Source organism: Ranitomeya imitator, chromosome 5 (assembly GCF_032444005.1).
Source record: "Ranitomeya imitator isolate aRanImi1 chromosome 5, aRanImi1.pri, whole genome shotgun sequence".
Lineage (NCBI taxonomy): Eukaryota > Metazoa > Chordata > Amphibia > Anura > Dendrobatidae > Ranitomeya > Ranitomeya imitator.
The window spans coordinates 650,288,189-650,305,915 of record NC_091286.1 but is presented as its reverse complement, the minus strand read 5'-3'; the positions used below and the strand labels follow the sequence as shown (position 1 = coordinate 650,305,915).

Below are 17,727 nucleotides of genomic sequence, written 5' to 3'. Positions count from 1 at the left end.
ATAATATAAAATAATAATAATAAATATATTGATAATGAGAAAAATAAGAGAATTTGTTGTTTAAAATAATACTAATACTACTAATAATAATAATAATAAATATATTGATAATGAGTTACAAAAGAGAATTTGTTGTTTAAATTATTATTATTAATAATAATAATAATAATAATACGTATCTTGGTAATGAGAAAAAAAAGTTTGTTTTTATAATAATAATATAAAATACTAACAATAATAATATAAATTATTATTATATTGTTAATGAGAAAAAAAGAGAATTTGTTTTTTTTTAAATAATATATCATAAAAAATAAAAATAATAAATTGGTGATGAGAAAAAAAAGAATTTATTATTTAAAATAATAATATAAAATACTAAAAATAATAATAATAATAATATAATAATAAAAATTATGTTTTAAATAATATATAATATAATAATACAAATATATAATTTGTTTTTTAAAATTATAATAAAAATAATAATAATAATAAATATTTGGTAATAAGAAAAAAAAGGCAATTTGTTTGTATTGGGTCACAGAGGAATAAAAAAAAAGATTTCAGATGACAGAAGTTGCCTACATGAGCTGACCTAACTGACAGTCGTAGCTTTGCTTAGATGAATATATTTAATTAAGGGAACATGCAATTGATTTTTTATGTGATTTTTTATTTTTTTTTCTAAAGACAACTAATTTGATGCGTGGCGGATGCACAAAGCTCAGCATTAGAGTAGTGACAGTGGAATTATTCTATAAATTGGCTGCAGTGGAAATTATCTGGGGACCTACGAAACACTGCTGAAGCCATCAATTAATATGGACTTTTAATGCCATTTATTCTGTGATTTTTTTTGAAGCCGTTTTTTGTTTATTTTTTCTTGTTTACTTATATCGGAATGATACTAATAATGTCAGATCTACTTTCTAATTATGGTAATACCGGGGCCATGTGTTTAACCTCTAAAGAGGCAGGCGAGGAAACAAAAAAAAGCCTTTGGATGGGGTGGTAGATGCTAAAGTTGGGCGCCACAAATAATTACTCTGCAGGATTCAATGGTTTCAATTTGTACATTCAAGAAAACTGGAAAGAATGGCTACTGGCTCTGTGACAAGGAGATTCATTCTTCACAGACCTGCAAGAAAGGGGAAGGAAAAAAAAAAGAAAAAAATATAGATATAAAAAATAAATAAATAAAGCCACACATATGCGCCCTACAAAAGAACAGACCAGATCACAGCTGGAAGGGAGGCAAACCTTTTAATCAGGTCCTTGAAATACAAGCTGCAGGAAGATAGAATATTTTGATGGACTTCAAACTCTTTTCCTTCAACAATAATTTTCAGGTCTGTAAACTCTTTCGATATGCGCTGCTGGTTCAGTTCCTTCAACATTTCTGCAGAACAGAGAAGACAGACATTGCCAGGGTTCTAATTAAGAATGAGCTTTTAGTTTCTTTATTTTTTTTTTCTCTTTCATAACGTAGAAAAGTCAAAATTAAACAATTGACAGAAATTGGGACAACCTGTGCATGCCATAGTAACCAATCAGATGTTTTCTTATTTTCTAATTTGCTCTAGAAGGTGGACCGAGACTGGTCAGGGAACAGCACTGATCTAAGACTGTTGACATCACTGCACCTAGTCTGATGACATCGCACACCTAGTCTGGAGACATCACTACACCTAGTCTGATGACCTCTTACACCTAGTCTGGAGACATCACTGCACCTAGTCTGGTGACCTCGTACACCTAGTCTGGAGACATCACTGCACCTAGTCTGGTGACCTCGTACACCTAGTCTGGAGACATCACTGCACCTAGTCTGGTGACCTCGTACACCTAGTCTGGAGACATCGCTGCACCTAGTCTGGTGACCTCGTACACCTAGTCTGGAGACATCGCTGCACCTAGTCTGGTGACCTCGTACACCTAGTCTGGAGACATCACTGCACCTAGTCTGGTGACCTCGTACACCTAGTCTGGAGACATCACTGCACCTAGTCTGGTGACCTCGTACACCTAGTCTGGAGACATCACTGCACCTAGTCTGGTGACCTCGTACACCTAGTCTGGAGACATCGCTGCACCTAGTCTGGTGACCTCGTACACCTAGTCTGGAGACATCACTGCACCTAGTCTGGTGACCTCGTACACTTAGTCTGGTGACATCTTACACCTAGTCTGGAGACATCACTGCACCTAGTCTGGTGACATCGTACACCTAGTCTGGTGACCTTGCACACCTAGACTGGTGACAACACTGCACCTAGTCTGGTGACATCACTGCACCTAGTCTGGTGACATCACTGCACCTAGTCTGGTGACATCACTGCACCTAGTCTGGTGACATCACTGCACCTAGTCTGGTGACATCACTGCACCTAGTCTGGTGATAACACTGCACCTAGTCTGGGGACATCACTGCACCTAGTCTGGGGACATTGCACACCTAGTCTGGTGACAACACTGCACCTAGTCTGGGGACATCGCACACCTAGTCTGGTGACAACACTGCACCTAGTCTGGTGACATCTTACACCTAGTCTGGTGACAACACTGCACCTAGTCTGGGGACATTACTGCACCTAGTCTGGGGACATCGCACACCTAGTCTGGTGACAACACTGCACCTAGTCTGGTGACATCTTACACCTAGTCTGGTGACAACACTGCACCTAGTTTGGTGACATCATTACACCTAATCTGGTGACATCACCGCATCTAGTCTGGTGACATCACTGCACCTAGTCTGGGGACATCGCACACCTTGTCTGGTGACATAATTGCACCTAGACTGGTGACATCATACACCTAATCTGGTGACAACACTACACCTAATCTGGTGACATCACTGCACCTAGTCTGGTGACATCATTACACCTAGTCTGGTGACATCACCGCATCTAGTCTGGTGACATCACTGCACCTAGTCTGGTGACATCGCCCCTAATCTGGTGACACTGTTACACCTTGTCTGGTTGCATCACTGCACCTAGTCTGGTGACACTGTACACCTAGTCTGATGACACAGCACACCTAGTCTGGTGACATCGTACAAACTAGTCTGATGACACCGTACACCTAGTCTGGTGACACCGTACACCTAGTCTGATGACATCATACACCTAGTCTGGTTTTCTGCTTTAGATGAGGGTGCACCACCTAACTGGTACTAGCTACATCGTACAACATGGTGTTGTGACTTCACTTAATTCAGGTCACTTTCTTCTGATCTGCCTATTGTTCCTTTGTGTAGTGGAAACTCACTAACATTAGCCTAAGTGTGGAATGAGCTGAGATTAGTGACATCACTGAAACCTGGTGGGGTGACGTCACATAATGTAGGACACTTGTTTTCTGCAGTAGATGAGGTTGTGCCACTAAGCTGGGTCAAGTGACGTCACTGAATCTAGTATGATAATATCATGAATTTAGAATATTTGTTTCCTGCTTTAGATGAGGTTGTGCCACTGAGCTGGGCCTAGTGACCTCACTGGACTGGGCTGACATCACTCAATTGACCTTTTGTGTAGTAGAAGGTTACTGAGTAGAAGGTTACTGAGTGGAAGAGACCACTAGGTCTACTCAAAAGTGCAGCGCAAAAAATGATAATTTGATTGGTTTCCGCAGGATAGCATCTACATGTACCGTACATGTGCAATGGTCATCGTTGATTCTCTTTTTATAGACACATACATTACATTACGTCACGTCTCTCGTAATTAAGACTGGACGGTAAAAGAGGCCACAGACACCATGTGCAAAATAAAGTAAATCCACAAGGAAATAAAGCAAATATGAACAGTAAAACACAAAGCATAAGACCTTTCAAATACACAATATACATATCAGCGGGAATAAAATACATTGTCATTATATTGCTATTGTTAATACATGTAGGAAAGAGAAATAAAGCATAAAGAAATGTGGCAAGAAATACTTGTCCATTTGCAATTGCTATTCAATGCTTTTGGGTCTTACCAGGTAAACATTACATTATGAGGCACAGTATGAGCGGGTTGTGTTTCAAAAGGATTAAAGACCTGTGGGAACAATAGATCTTGGCTCGCGAGTATTTGCAGAAAAGTTAATATTCAGCGTACATCAATGGAAGGCAATTATATTTAATGGAAACAATTATTTATAAACAAATCAATTACCGTTCGTGTAATTAATTTCTTGGAACAAACAATCCACCTCAACCAAATCAGATAAACAAGTGATAGAAGCATGGCAAAGCAGAAGGCTCTTTCCTTTACATCATTAGAGGAAACAACCCTCAAGAGAAGGGAAGGGCTGAGCAGAAAGAAAGAAAGGTGATGGAAGCAGAAAGATGACCTTGTTATCTTTAGTAACGATTGAAGTCAAAACATGGTGTCCAGAAGAAGACCTACCTTAGTATTGCATCCTTCTGTCATAGGCTTTGCGAAAGGACGATGGTACCTGAGCAAAAATGTTACCGCGACTTTCGACGTACAAAAGTTTGATCCAACAGTTGATTCATTAAGGAAGTTGCAGGAATATGCTAACTCTTCATTTATAGTTACTGTTGGTTTTGGCCAAATTTTCAGAGCTCAATGGTCTCCATAGTCCAGATCTCTTTGCATCTTGTCTACAGGCTGTGTCAAAATCTATAAACTTATTTATTCCAAAATCTGAATTAAATCTCTCTTTGAAACCTCAAAACAATACTCTGGTTGACTTTCCTTAGAAGTAACTAAAACCATGAAGACCACAGTTTCGGGAACATACTGAAAATACGAGTTTCTATGTTTAGATGTTCTTGAAGTTCAATATTTTACAAACTATCTGTTCTCCTTCAGAAAATTGTTACTCTAAGCTTTTTTAACAGGGAATTTCAGGCAAGAGTCCGGAATTAGCCTTGATAGAGCAAAAGCCACAGAAAATTGTGATAATTTGGGAAAATGATATATAACATGATGTGCCATGAGACTAGTAAACATAATTTTTGAAACGTTGGCCTACAACCCCGATTGAACTTCAGATGATCCATCAATGTGGATATCTATTGTGGTCCTGAATCAAAACCCTGAAGCAACTGTAGCACCCAATCCTCAAAATGAGTTTTTCCAATTCCATATGAAGATTTGCCTATTTTTGTTAAAGAAATCAGGCGACACATAAAGATTGGCTTCAGATCTATGGAGTATATGATTATTGTCCAAAAGAAGTTTATGATGCCAGTTTGGAGAAAGAGCTCATATCATATAGATTGTCCAGCAAGGATGAAATACATTAAGTGTCACATTAGTCTTAAATATTAACAGATATATATTTTTCAAAAAGGTCAATGTCTTTTCAAAGGGTGACGTCATTCTTAAGGTAGTCAAACACAAAGTAACAGACCCCGAAATCTCCCATCTGAGCCCAGTGTCAGACTGGGGTGGCAAGCAGGGCTGTGGAGTCAGAGTCTATTTTGGTGGAGTCGGTGTAATGGAAATTGAGGAGTCGGGAGTTGGCGGTTTGGCTTACCGACTCCACAGCCCTGGTGGCAAGGGTCCACCAGTAACTGACTCTGGGGGCCAACTGTTCAGTTACATGCAATATTACATTACCCTCGTTCACAAAATTACTTGTGCTTCTGTATAATAATAACCTGCGATAGGAAATTTGTTGAATGAAAGACAAGATGCTGCCTTTATCTGTATATAGTGAATCAGATGTATACTGTTCACATCGATGGGTAAGTGGCTTCCCCATGCAAAGGGGCCCACCGGGGAATTTACCTGTTCTCCTGAGGGCCAGTCCGGACCTACCCAATCCATAATAAGGACAGACCATTGCCTAGACCCTTTAAATAAATATGGCAACCACAACCTGTAATTACAGACACAACAAACCACAGACCGGGCACTCAAAACCAATTCTTTTCACTCCCAAGTGCTACCGCAGAAAATGTCATGATGATGGGCCAGGTGTCAGACGTTGACCGCGAACAAAGAGGACAGCATATACTGGTGATTCACCCAACTACCTGCAAGGTCTCCTATTTCCCAGGAGTTTAGCAAGTGAGTCATGGAAGTAGTCAAGATATGGCTTTTCAGCCATAGTAATGATTCACTTTTATTACATTATCCCCTACAGACAAGGATATTGCATAGATTCATTTACGGATGGCCCTGATGGTATGGCTATCACCACACAGTACACGGGGTTAATTAAAGTACTGCAAATTTCATTTTAGGTTTTGCTGAGCTTAAAAAAAAGAAAGAAAGTAATGCAAAAAAAATCTTTCAGTGTATTATTACAAAGCCTAGGTAAGTAAATGTCAGCCCGAGAGCTTATATATATTTAATGGAAACATGGCAGTGCCTGAAAGGCTAATTATTCTGTTGTGAAATGGGTCAGTGTCCTCTGGAGAGTGAGAAGATGTTGAGAACACTTGTGAAATAACAGCGGCTTTTGTCATGCTCAGAATGGAGCCAGAAGACTATTTCATCCTATGGGCTCCGTGCGTTTTCATAGTCTATAATCCTTTATATTTGTGCTGAACGTAAATCAACTTGAATCTTGGTGTGAAATCGGAGGCTGCTTTGGTTTAACAAAGGCAATAATTCAGGGTTTTTTATTAATGCGCTGGAGAAGATACGTCAATGTCTGAGCTCAATAAACAATACCTGGGATTGTATGTACATACGATCTGTTTCCAATGAGCAGCCGGGATGAGAGGTCCTCAAAAACAAAGAGGAAAAATAGACTATTCATTAATATTGCTATTAAAGAGTTCTGTACCAGATCAATCAATATCTAGAGCTGGATCTCAGGAACTTTAAGGAGCAAAACGAAGGAGATGTGTGGAGGCAGCAGTACTGGAAGGATCTCGCATATCCTTAGAATGAGAAGTCAAGTTTTGACCCAACTCCAGACACCTTACCGATGGGTTGAATAAAGTAGCTGTAGTGTGAAGCCCCCATCATTGTTTAGCCAGGTATAGCACTATATGTATGTCTGTGTCTAGGACAGCAGTTCACAGCAGCTTAGTCCCAGTTAAAAGCCATGCCCCTTCACTAAACTGATCAGCGGAGTTGGACCTCCACTAGTCAACTAATAGGGTTGTCTCGTTCACCAAATCGATTTTCAAATACCCTATTAATAAATAGGTCACATTTACAACTTATCCTGTAGATAGGTATCACGCCTGGGGTTCCAGGTCTTGGAACCCCCAAAATCACTAGAACGGGGACCCTGTGTCCCCTGTATGAATGGAGCAATAGAGTGCATGAATGTCGATTGCTGTATCGGTCATCCAGAAAACATCTCACATACTGAAGACCCCACCATGTTTTCCAAGAGAATTGAACATTTCATGCAAAATGTTCCCCACTGATCAATAGTAATCACTGGAACCCCAGCAGCATTTCATATAGGACATACTTTTTTAAGAAAAATAAGTTGCACAATAATGTCCATAATGGAGCACACTTGTATAAACCAACAAACCAAGCAAGAATTGGTGCCTGGATGCATATACGGTAATTTCGGTACATATTAACTCATTTTCTAAGAATATTTTTTCTTTGCTGCCCTTTCCACATAAATTCAACCATGTCCCCAAATGGAAAAAACAGCAAACAGAAAAATGGAGGACAGATATTTTACAAAAGAAGGCACACACCTTTCTCGTCTTTTTCTTTACTCCATGTCCCTTCCAGTATGAATAGCCTGATGGGCATGTAAAACCTTTCCATAAAGATCTTATTAATCTACAATAGGCAGGGCATGGTTAATAATAATAACAAGATTATGTTCTCAGTAAACCTAAAACTACATCTGCATTGATGAGAATAAATGTGGACAATTCTGAGCCAGGGCTCGAGGCAAGGATACACATATCAGGAGGAAGAAAATTGAATTTTTTCCTGATGGCTAATAGTGAATGAGATGTGAACACGTATTGAACACCACAGCATGAGCAAAATTCTCTGTCAGGATCATTACGATCTGGAACAAAAAAACCCTTTCCACATTTAAAGGTGCACAATGTAGGCTAAGCTTCAAGGTCCTCTAGTCCAGGTGGCTAAGAAAGATCACACGGCTGGCAATCTGACTCTCTTCATACTTCTTTCCATGTGACCCCTTTAACAGTTCCTCTTTAACACAATTTGGTACAAAACCATTGTTTCTCCTTACTTCCTGCCAGATTATTCAGTGTTTTGTTCTCCTCTAAATCTCTACATTACAATACTGGACTTTCAACCTCCATATATGACAGCTACCTAGCTCTGAACCTTCATATATGACAGTTCTTGGGCTCTAAACTTCTGTACATGACAGCTACTAGACTATAAAGCTCCAGGCTTGACATCTACTCATCCTTAAACTGTAATACGTGGCAGCTACTAGGGCCTGAACCTCCACACGTGTCAGTTCCTGAGCCCTGAACTTCCATACATGGCAACATAGGCTACTTACCTATGTAATTAACAACTATCGTGATCAAAACTCTGCATGTGACAGCTACAGGACTCCGAATGAGCAAGAAGCCCAATTATATCTACTGGACTCTGAATTTCCGTACATCACAGCTACTGGACACTAAGCCTCTATACGTGACTGCTACTTGGGTTTGAACCTTCAACTACTGGGCTCCAAATCTCTGCACATGACAGCCACTGGGCTTCAAATCCCTGGACATAAAAGCTACTACGTTCTGTAGGTGATTGCTACTGGGTTCTAAAACTATATAAGTGAACGCTACTAGGCTCTGAACCTCCCCACATGACAGCTAATGGGCTCTGAACTTCTATATGTGACAGCTGCTTGATTCTGAACCTTGACATGTGTCAACTTCAAGGCTCTGAACCTGTGCATGATAAATACTTGGTTCAAACCTGTATACATGGCAACTACTGTGCTCCGTAGATGACTACTAATGGGCTCTAAACCTCATTATGTGACAGCTACTGGGCGCTCAACCTTCAGATATGTGACAGATACTTGGTTCTGAACCGTCATACATATCAACTGCTAGGCTTCAAACCTCTGTGGAAAATAGCTACCGTACTTGGCTCCAAACGTCTGTACATAACAGCTACTTGGCTCCACAGATGACTAGTAAAATTCTCTAAAACTCAATATATGATAGGTACTGGGCCCCAAACCTCCACACTTGACAGGTAATGGGCTCCAAACCTCCACACTTGACAGGTAATGGGCTCCAAACCTTCACACTTGACAGGTAATGGGCTCCAAACCTCCACACTTGACAGGTACTGGCCTCCGAACCTCCACACTTGACAGGTACTGGCTTCCGAACCTCCACACTTGACAGGAACTGGGCTCGGAACCTCCACACTTGACAGGTAATGGACTCCGAACCTCCACACTTGACAGGTATTGGCCTCTGAACTTCCATAAGTGACAGCTACTAGGCTCTGTCCTACATAAGTGACAGCTACTGAGCTGTGAACCTCCATACCTACTGGGCTCCTCTGACCTATGTACGGGACAGTTACTGAGGTACGAACCTCAATACATGACAAAAAGTTTCCCTGCCATCAAATATATTTACGCTCTCTACGGGGTAGAGAAATTCACAAAATAACCTACTAGACATTACAATTTACCGTAAAAGGGTCATTTTTTGGACTCAACTTTAGTATTGACTGTTACTGTATGTATCTATTGTAAAATAATCCTGAAAGAATGATATGACCTGATAGTAGAAGGGTAGCTACGTGGCTGCATTTACCAACATATCATGCTAAGTCTTGAGTAGTGAACATTTAAAATACGGTAAATAATAAGTATTGGAAAGAAGGGCAATTCTCCAAGACTGCCAGGAGGACATCCTTAGGCTATAGCTACAGCGGGAGAGGAAATCGATATGCAGAAAGCAGTTTAGGGAGCAGAAGTTTACAAAGAATAAGTGATTTGTGTCAAAGGTTACGGCTCATACAGCTGAAGATCTGCCAAATGTAGGAAAAGCCAGAGGCCTATAACTATTGACATACCTTGAAGTCTATAATGAGCCATTCCAAGAAGATGTAGCCCTCGGAAACCCCTGATGGCTTGTCACTTTTCTCTAAGACCAATCTATTTGGCCCCGTATAACAATTACTTATAGGTCTTTTATTAATACATTAACCTTTCCATTTAAAAAAACTAGAATATCATTGTTGTCTTTGGCTGGTTGAAAGGAACCTGTCAGTAGGATTGTGCTGATTAACCTACAGACAGTGTCAGGTTGACGCCGTTATACTGATTAAAATGATACCTAGTGATGGAATCCGTCTTGTGGTTCTTGTTAATCTTTATTTGCAGTTTTCAGTTAATGATAGGCTCGTGCTCCGTGGCGGCATGTGGACGGGGCTTCATGTGGTGCTCCGATTAGGTATTCATGTGTATGGCTTCTGACAGGTCACTGATCCCTCACTGACCTGCCCCCGAGTTTACATAATGAATATATGTTTAAAAAATACCGGATTACTCACCGGTAATGCTCTTTTATAGAGCCCACGACAGCACCCACTAGAGAGAGGGGATCCGCCCCTAGGAACAGGAAACCTACAGAGAGATAAAAGGGGCGGCCCCCCCTCGCTCCTCAGTTGTTTTACAGAGAATAGGAGGAACCGCCGCCAGGTTTTAGTTAACAGGTTCAGGTATATCCATATATATATATACATATTTACAACCTTATGCTACTTTCTTCTAATATTTACACCTCACCAAAGAAGCACCACGTGCGACTATATACAGAAAAGGGAGGGATGTGAAAGGGTGCTGTCGTGGGCTCTATAAAAGAGTATTACCGGTGAGTAATCCGGTATTTTCTATTCGCCACGACAGCACCCACTAGAGAGAATTTCAGAGACTATAGACTGGGTGGGTTTACTGAGTCAAGGACCGATACCCCAAAAGTCAGATCAGAAGCAGAAGATAGATCTAATCTATAATGTTTATAGTAGGTATTAGGTGAAGACCAAGTTGCAGCCTTACATATAAGGTCTATTGGCACATTCGCCCTTTCTGCCCAGGAAGTCGACAAGGCTCTTGTAGAGTGTGCTCCTATATGCATTGGAGGATCTCTACCTCCAGCTTTATACGCCAAGATTATGGCCTCTCTGATCCAGCGAGATAATGTGTTCTTTGTCACTCTGGTACCTTTGGTTTTACCCTGGAAAGACACAAAGAGAGCCCTACTCTTCCTCCAGTCCCTGGTTCTCTCTAAATAGGCTAACACAATCCTTTTTACATCTAGAGTATGAAGTTTTACTTCTTCTGGAGTTGAGTGGTTCTCATAAAAGGTAGGTAACAAGATCTCCTGGGCTCTATGAAAAGTAGTGGCTACTTTAGGAAGATAACAAGGGTCTGTTTTCAAAATTATCCTATCTGATGTTACCGATAAAAAGGGAGGATCTATAGATAATGCATGGAGATCGCTCACTCTTCTAGCAGAAACTAATGCCACTAACAATACCGTTTTCAAAGAAATATTTTTTAGTGAGGCTGTATGGAGAGGCTCAAACGGTGGCTGTGTCAATGCTTCCAGGACTATGGATAAATCCCACTGAGGAACCTGCGGTATGCTAATTGGTCTTGAACGCTCACAGGCAGATATAAATCGGGATATCCACCTATTACCCGCAACATCATAATTAAAAAGAGCTCCTAAAGCTGAAACCTGGACCTTCAGAGTGCTTACGGAGAGTCCTAATTCCAAACCTCTTTGTAGAAATTCCAACACTGGAAATATAGGAACTTCAGATGAAAGTTGTGCAGTATGGAATTGAAGAAATTTTCTCCAAATTCTAACATAAATTCTAGTAGTTGAAGGTTTTCTACTCTTCATAAGAGTGTTAATTAACCCACTAGAAAACCCCCTTATACTTAGTAACTGCCTCTCAAACTCCAGGCAGTCAGGTTCATGCCCTTTGCCTGAGGATGGAGGAATGGTCCCTGAGAGAGCAAGTCCTTGGACTGAGGCAGAATCCACGGGTCTGACACTGACATCGCCCTCAGCCATGAGAACCATGGCCTTTTGGGCCAGAATGGGGCTATTAACAGAACTCTTGCGCCTTCCTCCCTTATTTTTCTTATTACTATAGGTAATAGATTCCATGGGGGGAAAGCATAGGCCAGGTCGAATGTCCATGGTACCTGGAGGGCATTGAGTATGTCCGGCTTGTCCTCCCTGCATAGAGAGGCAAACCTCCTGACCTGACGGTTGGCTCTTGTGGAAAACAAGTCTATTTGAGGAACACCCCATCGAGCTGTTATTAATCTGAAAATCTTCCTGTTCAGCATCCATTCTCCCTGATGAAGAGTGTGACGGCTGAGGAAATCGGCATGAAAATTGTCTATGCCCCTGATGTGCACTGCTGACAAGGATAGCAGATGACCTTCGGCCAACTCCATGATGTCTGAAGCCACTTCTCTGAGTTTGTCCGACCTTGTACCTCCTTGATGGTTCAGATAAGCCACCGCAGTGGTGTTGTCGGAGAATACTCTTGTGTGAGAGCCGCTGAGCTGAGGAAGAAAGTGAAGTAGGGAGTAGTATATAGCCCTCAACTCTTTGACATTTGAGGAATTATTAAGTTCTGAACTGGACCAAAGACCCTGGACCCACTGATCCTGAAAATGTGCCCCCCAGCCTTCAGGACTAGCGTCTGTGGTCACTATACTAGAAGGGGTGATTACCCATAGAACCCCTCTCGAAAGATTTTTTCGATTCAACCACCACATAAGGGAGTGTACTACTTCTGACGTTAGGAAAACTGTTCTATCCAGACATCCTCTATTTTTAATGTCCTCATCCAATACAAATTTTTGTAGATGCCTAGTATGGAACTGCGCCCACTGGACCGCAGGAATGCACGATGTTAGAGAACCTAGTAGTGACATGACATTCCTTAATGACATACTACGCTTTCTGATCGCTAAGGACACTTTATCGAATATGGAAGTTTTCTTATCCTCAGGAAGCTTGCAAATCTGGTCAACTGAATCTAGAAGGAGCCCAAGGAATTTCTGACACGTTACTGGCTGGAGTCTAGATTTTTCCCAATTAACCAGCCAGCCCAGGTTTTGTAAGGATGACACTACCTCCTGTAACCTCTGCTCACACTGTAGGGAGTTCTTACCTACAATCAATAGGTCATCCAAATACGGAATGACCAAGGTATCTTTTACCCGTAAAAAGGACATTACTTCCGCTAGCAATTTAGAAAAAACCCTTGGGGCCATAGATAAACCGAAGGGCATTGCCCGGTATTGTAGATGACGAATTTGCCCTTCTATACAAACTGCTACCCGAAGAAATTGCTGATGTAAATGGTGTATAGGAATATGGTAATAAGCATCTTTAAGATCCAATACTACCATGTAACAGTTTGGAAATAGATTTTTTATGGCCGAACGTATGGATTCCATTTTAAATGTTTTGGGTCTTATAAAGGAGTTCAGTTTTCTCAAGTTAATTATAGCTCTGAAAGAGCCATCAGGCTTACTAATCAGAAATAAGGGAGAGTAAAATCCCCTCCCTATCTGGGAAGATGGAACCTCTACCAGGACTTGTTTGAGTAAGAGGGATTTAACTTCGGTTTCAAGTGCCTCTTGTTGAGGCCTGGATCTTAAGGTGGTAAGGAGGAAGGAGTCCGGAGGCCTTCTAATAAAGTCTAATGTGAGGCCTGAAGATAATAAATCAATGGCCCACGGATTAACCGTTATGTCTTTCCACTGCTTACTAAATTGTTTTAGTCTTCCTCCCACCGGTGAAATATAATCAGCGGAATTTATCTGCTGGCTTGAAGGGGCGCTTATTGAACAAATTTCCGTTTTGTTTGAAATCTTTGTTATTCCATCGGTCCCTGAAGCCTCCCTTCCTTCCGAATGGTGGCTTCTTGAACGCCCTTCTGTAAGAAGGAATAAAGGGATTAGGGAACCCCTTCTTCCTTTCACCTGCCTTAGTGAGAATTTCGTCTAAGACCGTTCCAAAGAGGTACTCACCCTGGCAGGGTATAGTACACAATTTAGCCCTGGACTGGGCATCCCCTTTCCAATTCTTTAACCATAAAGCGCGCCGTGCCGTATTAGTGAGGCTGGCTGTTCTGGCTGCTAGGCGGAGAGAGTCTATAGAGGCATCAGAAATGAAGGCTGCCGCCCCCTTAATCAAAGGAATAGAGGCACGTAGTTTCTCCCTAGATACACCACTCTTAATATTTTGGTCCAACTGCTCCAGCCAGACCAGCATAGATCTACTAGTGGACGTGGCTGAGATCGCCGGTTTAAACGCCGTGACACAAGCTTCCCATGACCTTTTAAGCAGAGCGTCTGATTTTCTATCCATGGGGTCAGGCAAGGAGCCCGCATCCTCTACGGGTAAGGAGGATCGGCGAGAAGTTGATGCTACAGCCGCATCCACTTTAGGAATTTTAGACCAAACTGCCAAGTCCTCATCATCAAAGGGGTACCGCCTCTTACATGATACCGGTACAAAGCCCTTCTGTCCTTTAGCCCATTCTTTTTTAACAAGGTCTTTAATGGCCTGATTCACAGGGAATACTTGGCCCTTTCGCTGCGATAAACCTGCGAACATGATGTCCTGTGGTGTCTGGGGATCTTTAGACTCTGACACCCCCATTGTTCCTCTTACAGCTTTAACCAAATTATTTACATTGTCTGTAGGAAAACAGACATAATCTTCCTCCTCCGAGGAATCCAATCTCTGAGAGATGTCTGAGTCCACCTCTCCACTTTCTGCTGATGTGTCGGCTATAGGTGAAAGAGTCCTTCTACTTCTCCTTTCCATATTAACCGCCGGACTACCCCTCAAGGACTGAAGCTCTTCCCGGATCATGAGACGTATGTCATTCATCCTGACCGAACTCTCCTGCTGTAAAGTGTTATCAATGCAATGTTGACATAGCTCCTTAATATATGAATCAAGTAGGGGCTCATTACATATCTTACACTGCTTATGTTTAGATTTTGACGTCCGCTTAGCCTACAAAAAAGACACAAGCAGAGGAGACTACTGTAAGAGATATGAAGCTATATATACACTTATCCGGAAAATAAAATATATACCGGCTGCAGAGTTGTCTGGTCGGCCTGGGGTTTGGAACGGGACGATTTTTTCTCTGATTTATCCGTGGAATCACTCATTTTTGAGTGTCCACTGATTTTCTTATTAGCATCACCACTAGGCAGGATTACGACCTCCAGTGGGCGCTCAATATCTTCCTGAGACGACATGGTGCGCACAGTGCCATGTGTCTTCAGCCTTATATAGTGCCGTTCTTACAAGGGATACACGCCCCCATCTTTCCTCCCCCCTTTTTTTTTTCTTTTTTACCTGACCAACTTTATTGGCCCTCTCCACCGCTGTTGAGCGCCAAGGCGTCCACGCCAGCACGCTCAGCTGACCCCGCATACCCGGAAGTTCCTCTTTACATCCGGGTACGCCGACCATACAGCGCCTGCATGTGCGCTCGCGCGTCTTCCTTCTATGCTGCAGAGGAAGAGAAGCTCCTGCTACCGCGGCCGTTCATGCCCCACTGTGGCCGGAGGGTAAGCGCTTTCCATAGCGACACTTACTTGATTCTTTAGGCGGTGGAGCAAAAACCAACGGTCTCCCAACAGGGAGACTGTTGTGATCCCGGCATGCTGCTGATGTATCCAGATGAGGGGGGAACCAACAGGAACACCCGTCTCTGACGCTCGCTCTGGGGCCCCTGTCGCTCAACAGAGACGTACAGGCTGTGTTCCAGGCGAGCTGCAGAGATTCTCTCTGAGGGTTTCCTCCTTGGGAACAGGAAACCAACTGAGGAGCGAGGGGGGGCCGCCCCTTTTATCTCTCTGTAGGTTTCCTGTTCCTAGGGGCGGATCCCCTCTCTCTAGTGGGTGCTGTCGTGGCGAATAGAAAAAAAAAATTCTCATTCAGCAGGCAGGCACCTGTGCTGTAGCATGATCGCATCTATAATGTCCACTTAATTATTTTCTTTGGCGACATAAATTTATTCAGAAAAAAATTCTCTCTCATAATGGCGCTGGCCGCGCCTACAGAGTAGCATCTATCGGTGATCCAATAGCTGCTACTTTGCAGGCGCCGCAGGTGCCCTCTTGGTAGAGACAATTTTTTTTCCTCTAGCAAAATGGTGTCGGCGGTGCCTGTGCAGAAGCACATAAAATAATTAAATGGACATTATAAATGCGATCATGCTACAACGCAGGCTCCTGCCTGCTCAATGTGATTTTTTTTCGCTTCATAATATATTACATATTATATTCAGTATGTAAAATAGGGGGCAGGTCAGTGACCTGTCATCAGCCATACTGGTGAATACCTAATCAGAGCACCACATAAAGACCCCCCCACAGGCCGCCCCGCACCGGAGCACGAGCATATTAATAACTCAAAACTGAAAGTAAAGATTAAACAACAACCACAAGACAGATTTCATCAACAAAGGTATCATGTTAATCAGTATAACGGCGCCGTGTTACTGTGCAGAATCCTGCTGATCGGTTTCCTTTAAAGACATGAGTACTGGAAATGTGAAGGCCAGAAGAACTCTGAATAAAGAACCATAATATCCTGAGTAAATACAGAAACATTTGACTTGGCCGTACGGATACAACAATCACGTGAAGAGTCAATTAAATCTAGTAAATAACAACTACCGTACATTGAATATACTGTAAGATCTCTTCATTGTTAGATGGTGTTTTGGAGTGTCCATTTTAGGTCCAGGAAAGGCATTTGTAACCTTAGAACACAGTATAATTTCCACTCAAAAACTTATGCTTGTTCACTAGCATCATGGTTGGACTAATAAAGCAATTACATGGTCCAGTCTTGCCTGGGACCATGAGCTATAAGCTGAGATTTTCAGCCCATTATTTTAGGCTGAAAGTGCCCTTCTCGGCTTATACTCGAGTCGTTGTCCCAGGGGGTCGGCGGCTGTCACATATTCACCTGCTCCTGCCGCGGTCCCTGCATCTCCGATGGTCTCCGGGTGCCGGCAGCTCTTCCTGTGTTCAGTGGTTACGTGGTACCGCTCATTAAAGTAATGAACATGGACGCATATTCATTACTTTAATGAGCAGTACGTGACCACTGAACATAGGAAGAAGCTGCCGACTCCCGGAGACCATCTGACAGTCAGAAGCTGCCAGGGACCGCGCCGGGAGCAGGTGAGTATAATGGGGAGGGTGAGCATTGTGCGATATTCACCTGACCCCGTTCCACCGCCGATTGCCGCTCTGTCTTCTGCCTCCTCTGCCTGTGACTGTTCAGGTCAGAGGGTGCGATGACGTGTTTAGTGTGCGCCCTCTGCCTGAACAGTCAGAGAGCCGGAAGACAGAGCGGCACGCAGCGGTGGAATGGGACAGGTGAATATCGCAAGTGCCAGGGGCCTGAGCGATGAGAGGTGAGTATGTGATTTTTTTATTTTAATCGCAGCAACAGCATATGGGGCATAATCTATGGAGCATCTTATGGGGCATAATCTATTAAGCATGTCATGGGGCATAATCTATGGAGCATTTTATTGGGGAATATTCTATGGAGCATCTTATGGGGCATAATCTATGGAGCATCTTATGGGGCATAATCTGTGGAGCATCTTATGGGGCATAATCTGTGGAGCATCTTATGGGGCATAATCTATGGAGCATCTTATGGGGCCATCAACCTTTATGCTGAATTGTATGTGGCATAATCTATGGAGCATCCTATGGGGCATCAACCTTTAT

General features: G+C 42.4%; 1 protein-coding gene across 2 annotated transcripts in view; it reads right to left on the bottom strand.

The window, feature by feature from the left end:
- KLHL29 (kelch like family member 29) overlaps window positions 1-17,727 on the bottom strand; it is a 991,490-nt gene that overhangs the window by 247,348 nt on the left and 726,415 nt on the right. For both annotated transcript variants that reach the window (XM_069728156.1, XM_069728157.1), the window contains exon 7: window positions 1,264-1,402. In XM_069728156.1, the coding sequence (XP_069584257.1) occupies window positions 1,264-1,402 (139 nt within the window). The remainder of the gene's footprint in view (window positions 1-1,263; window positions 1,403-17,727) is intronic.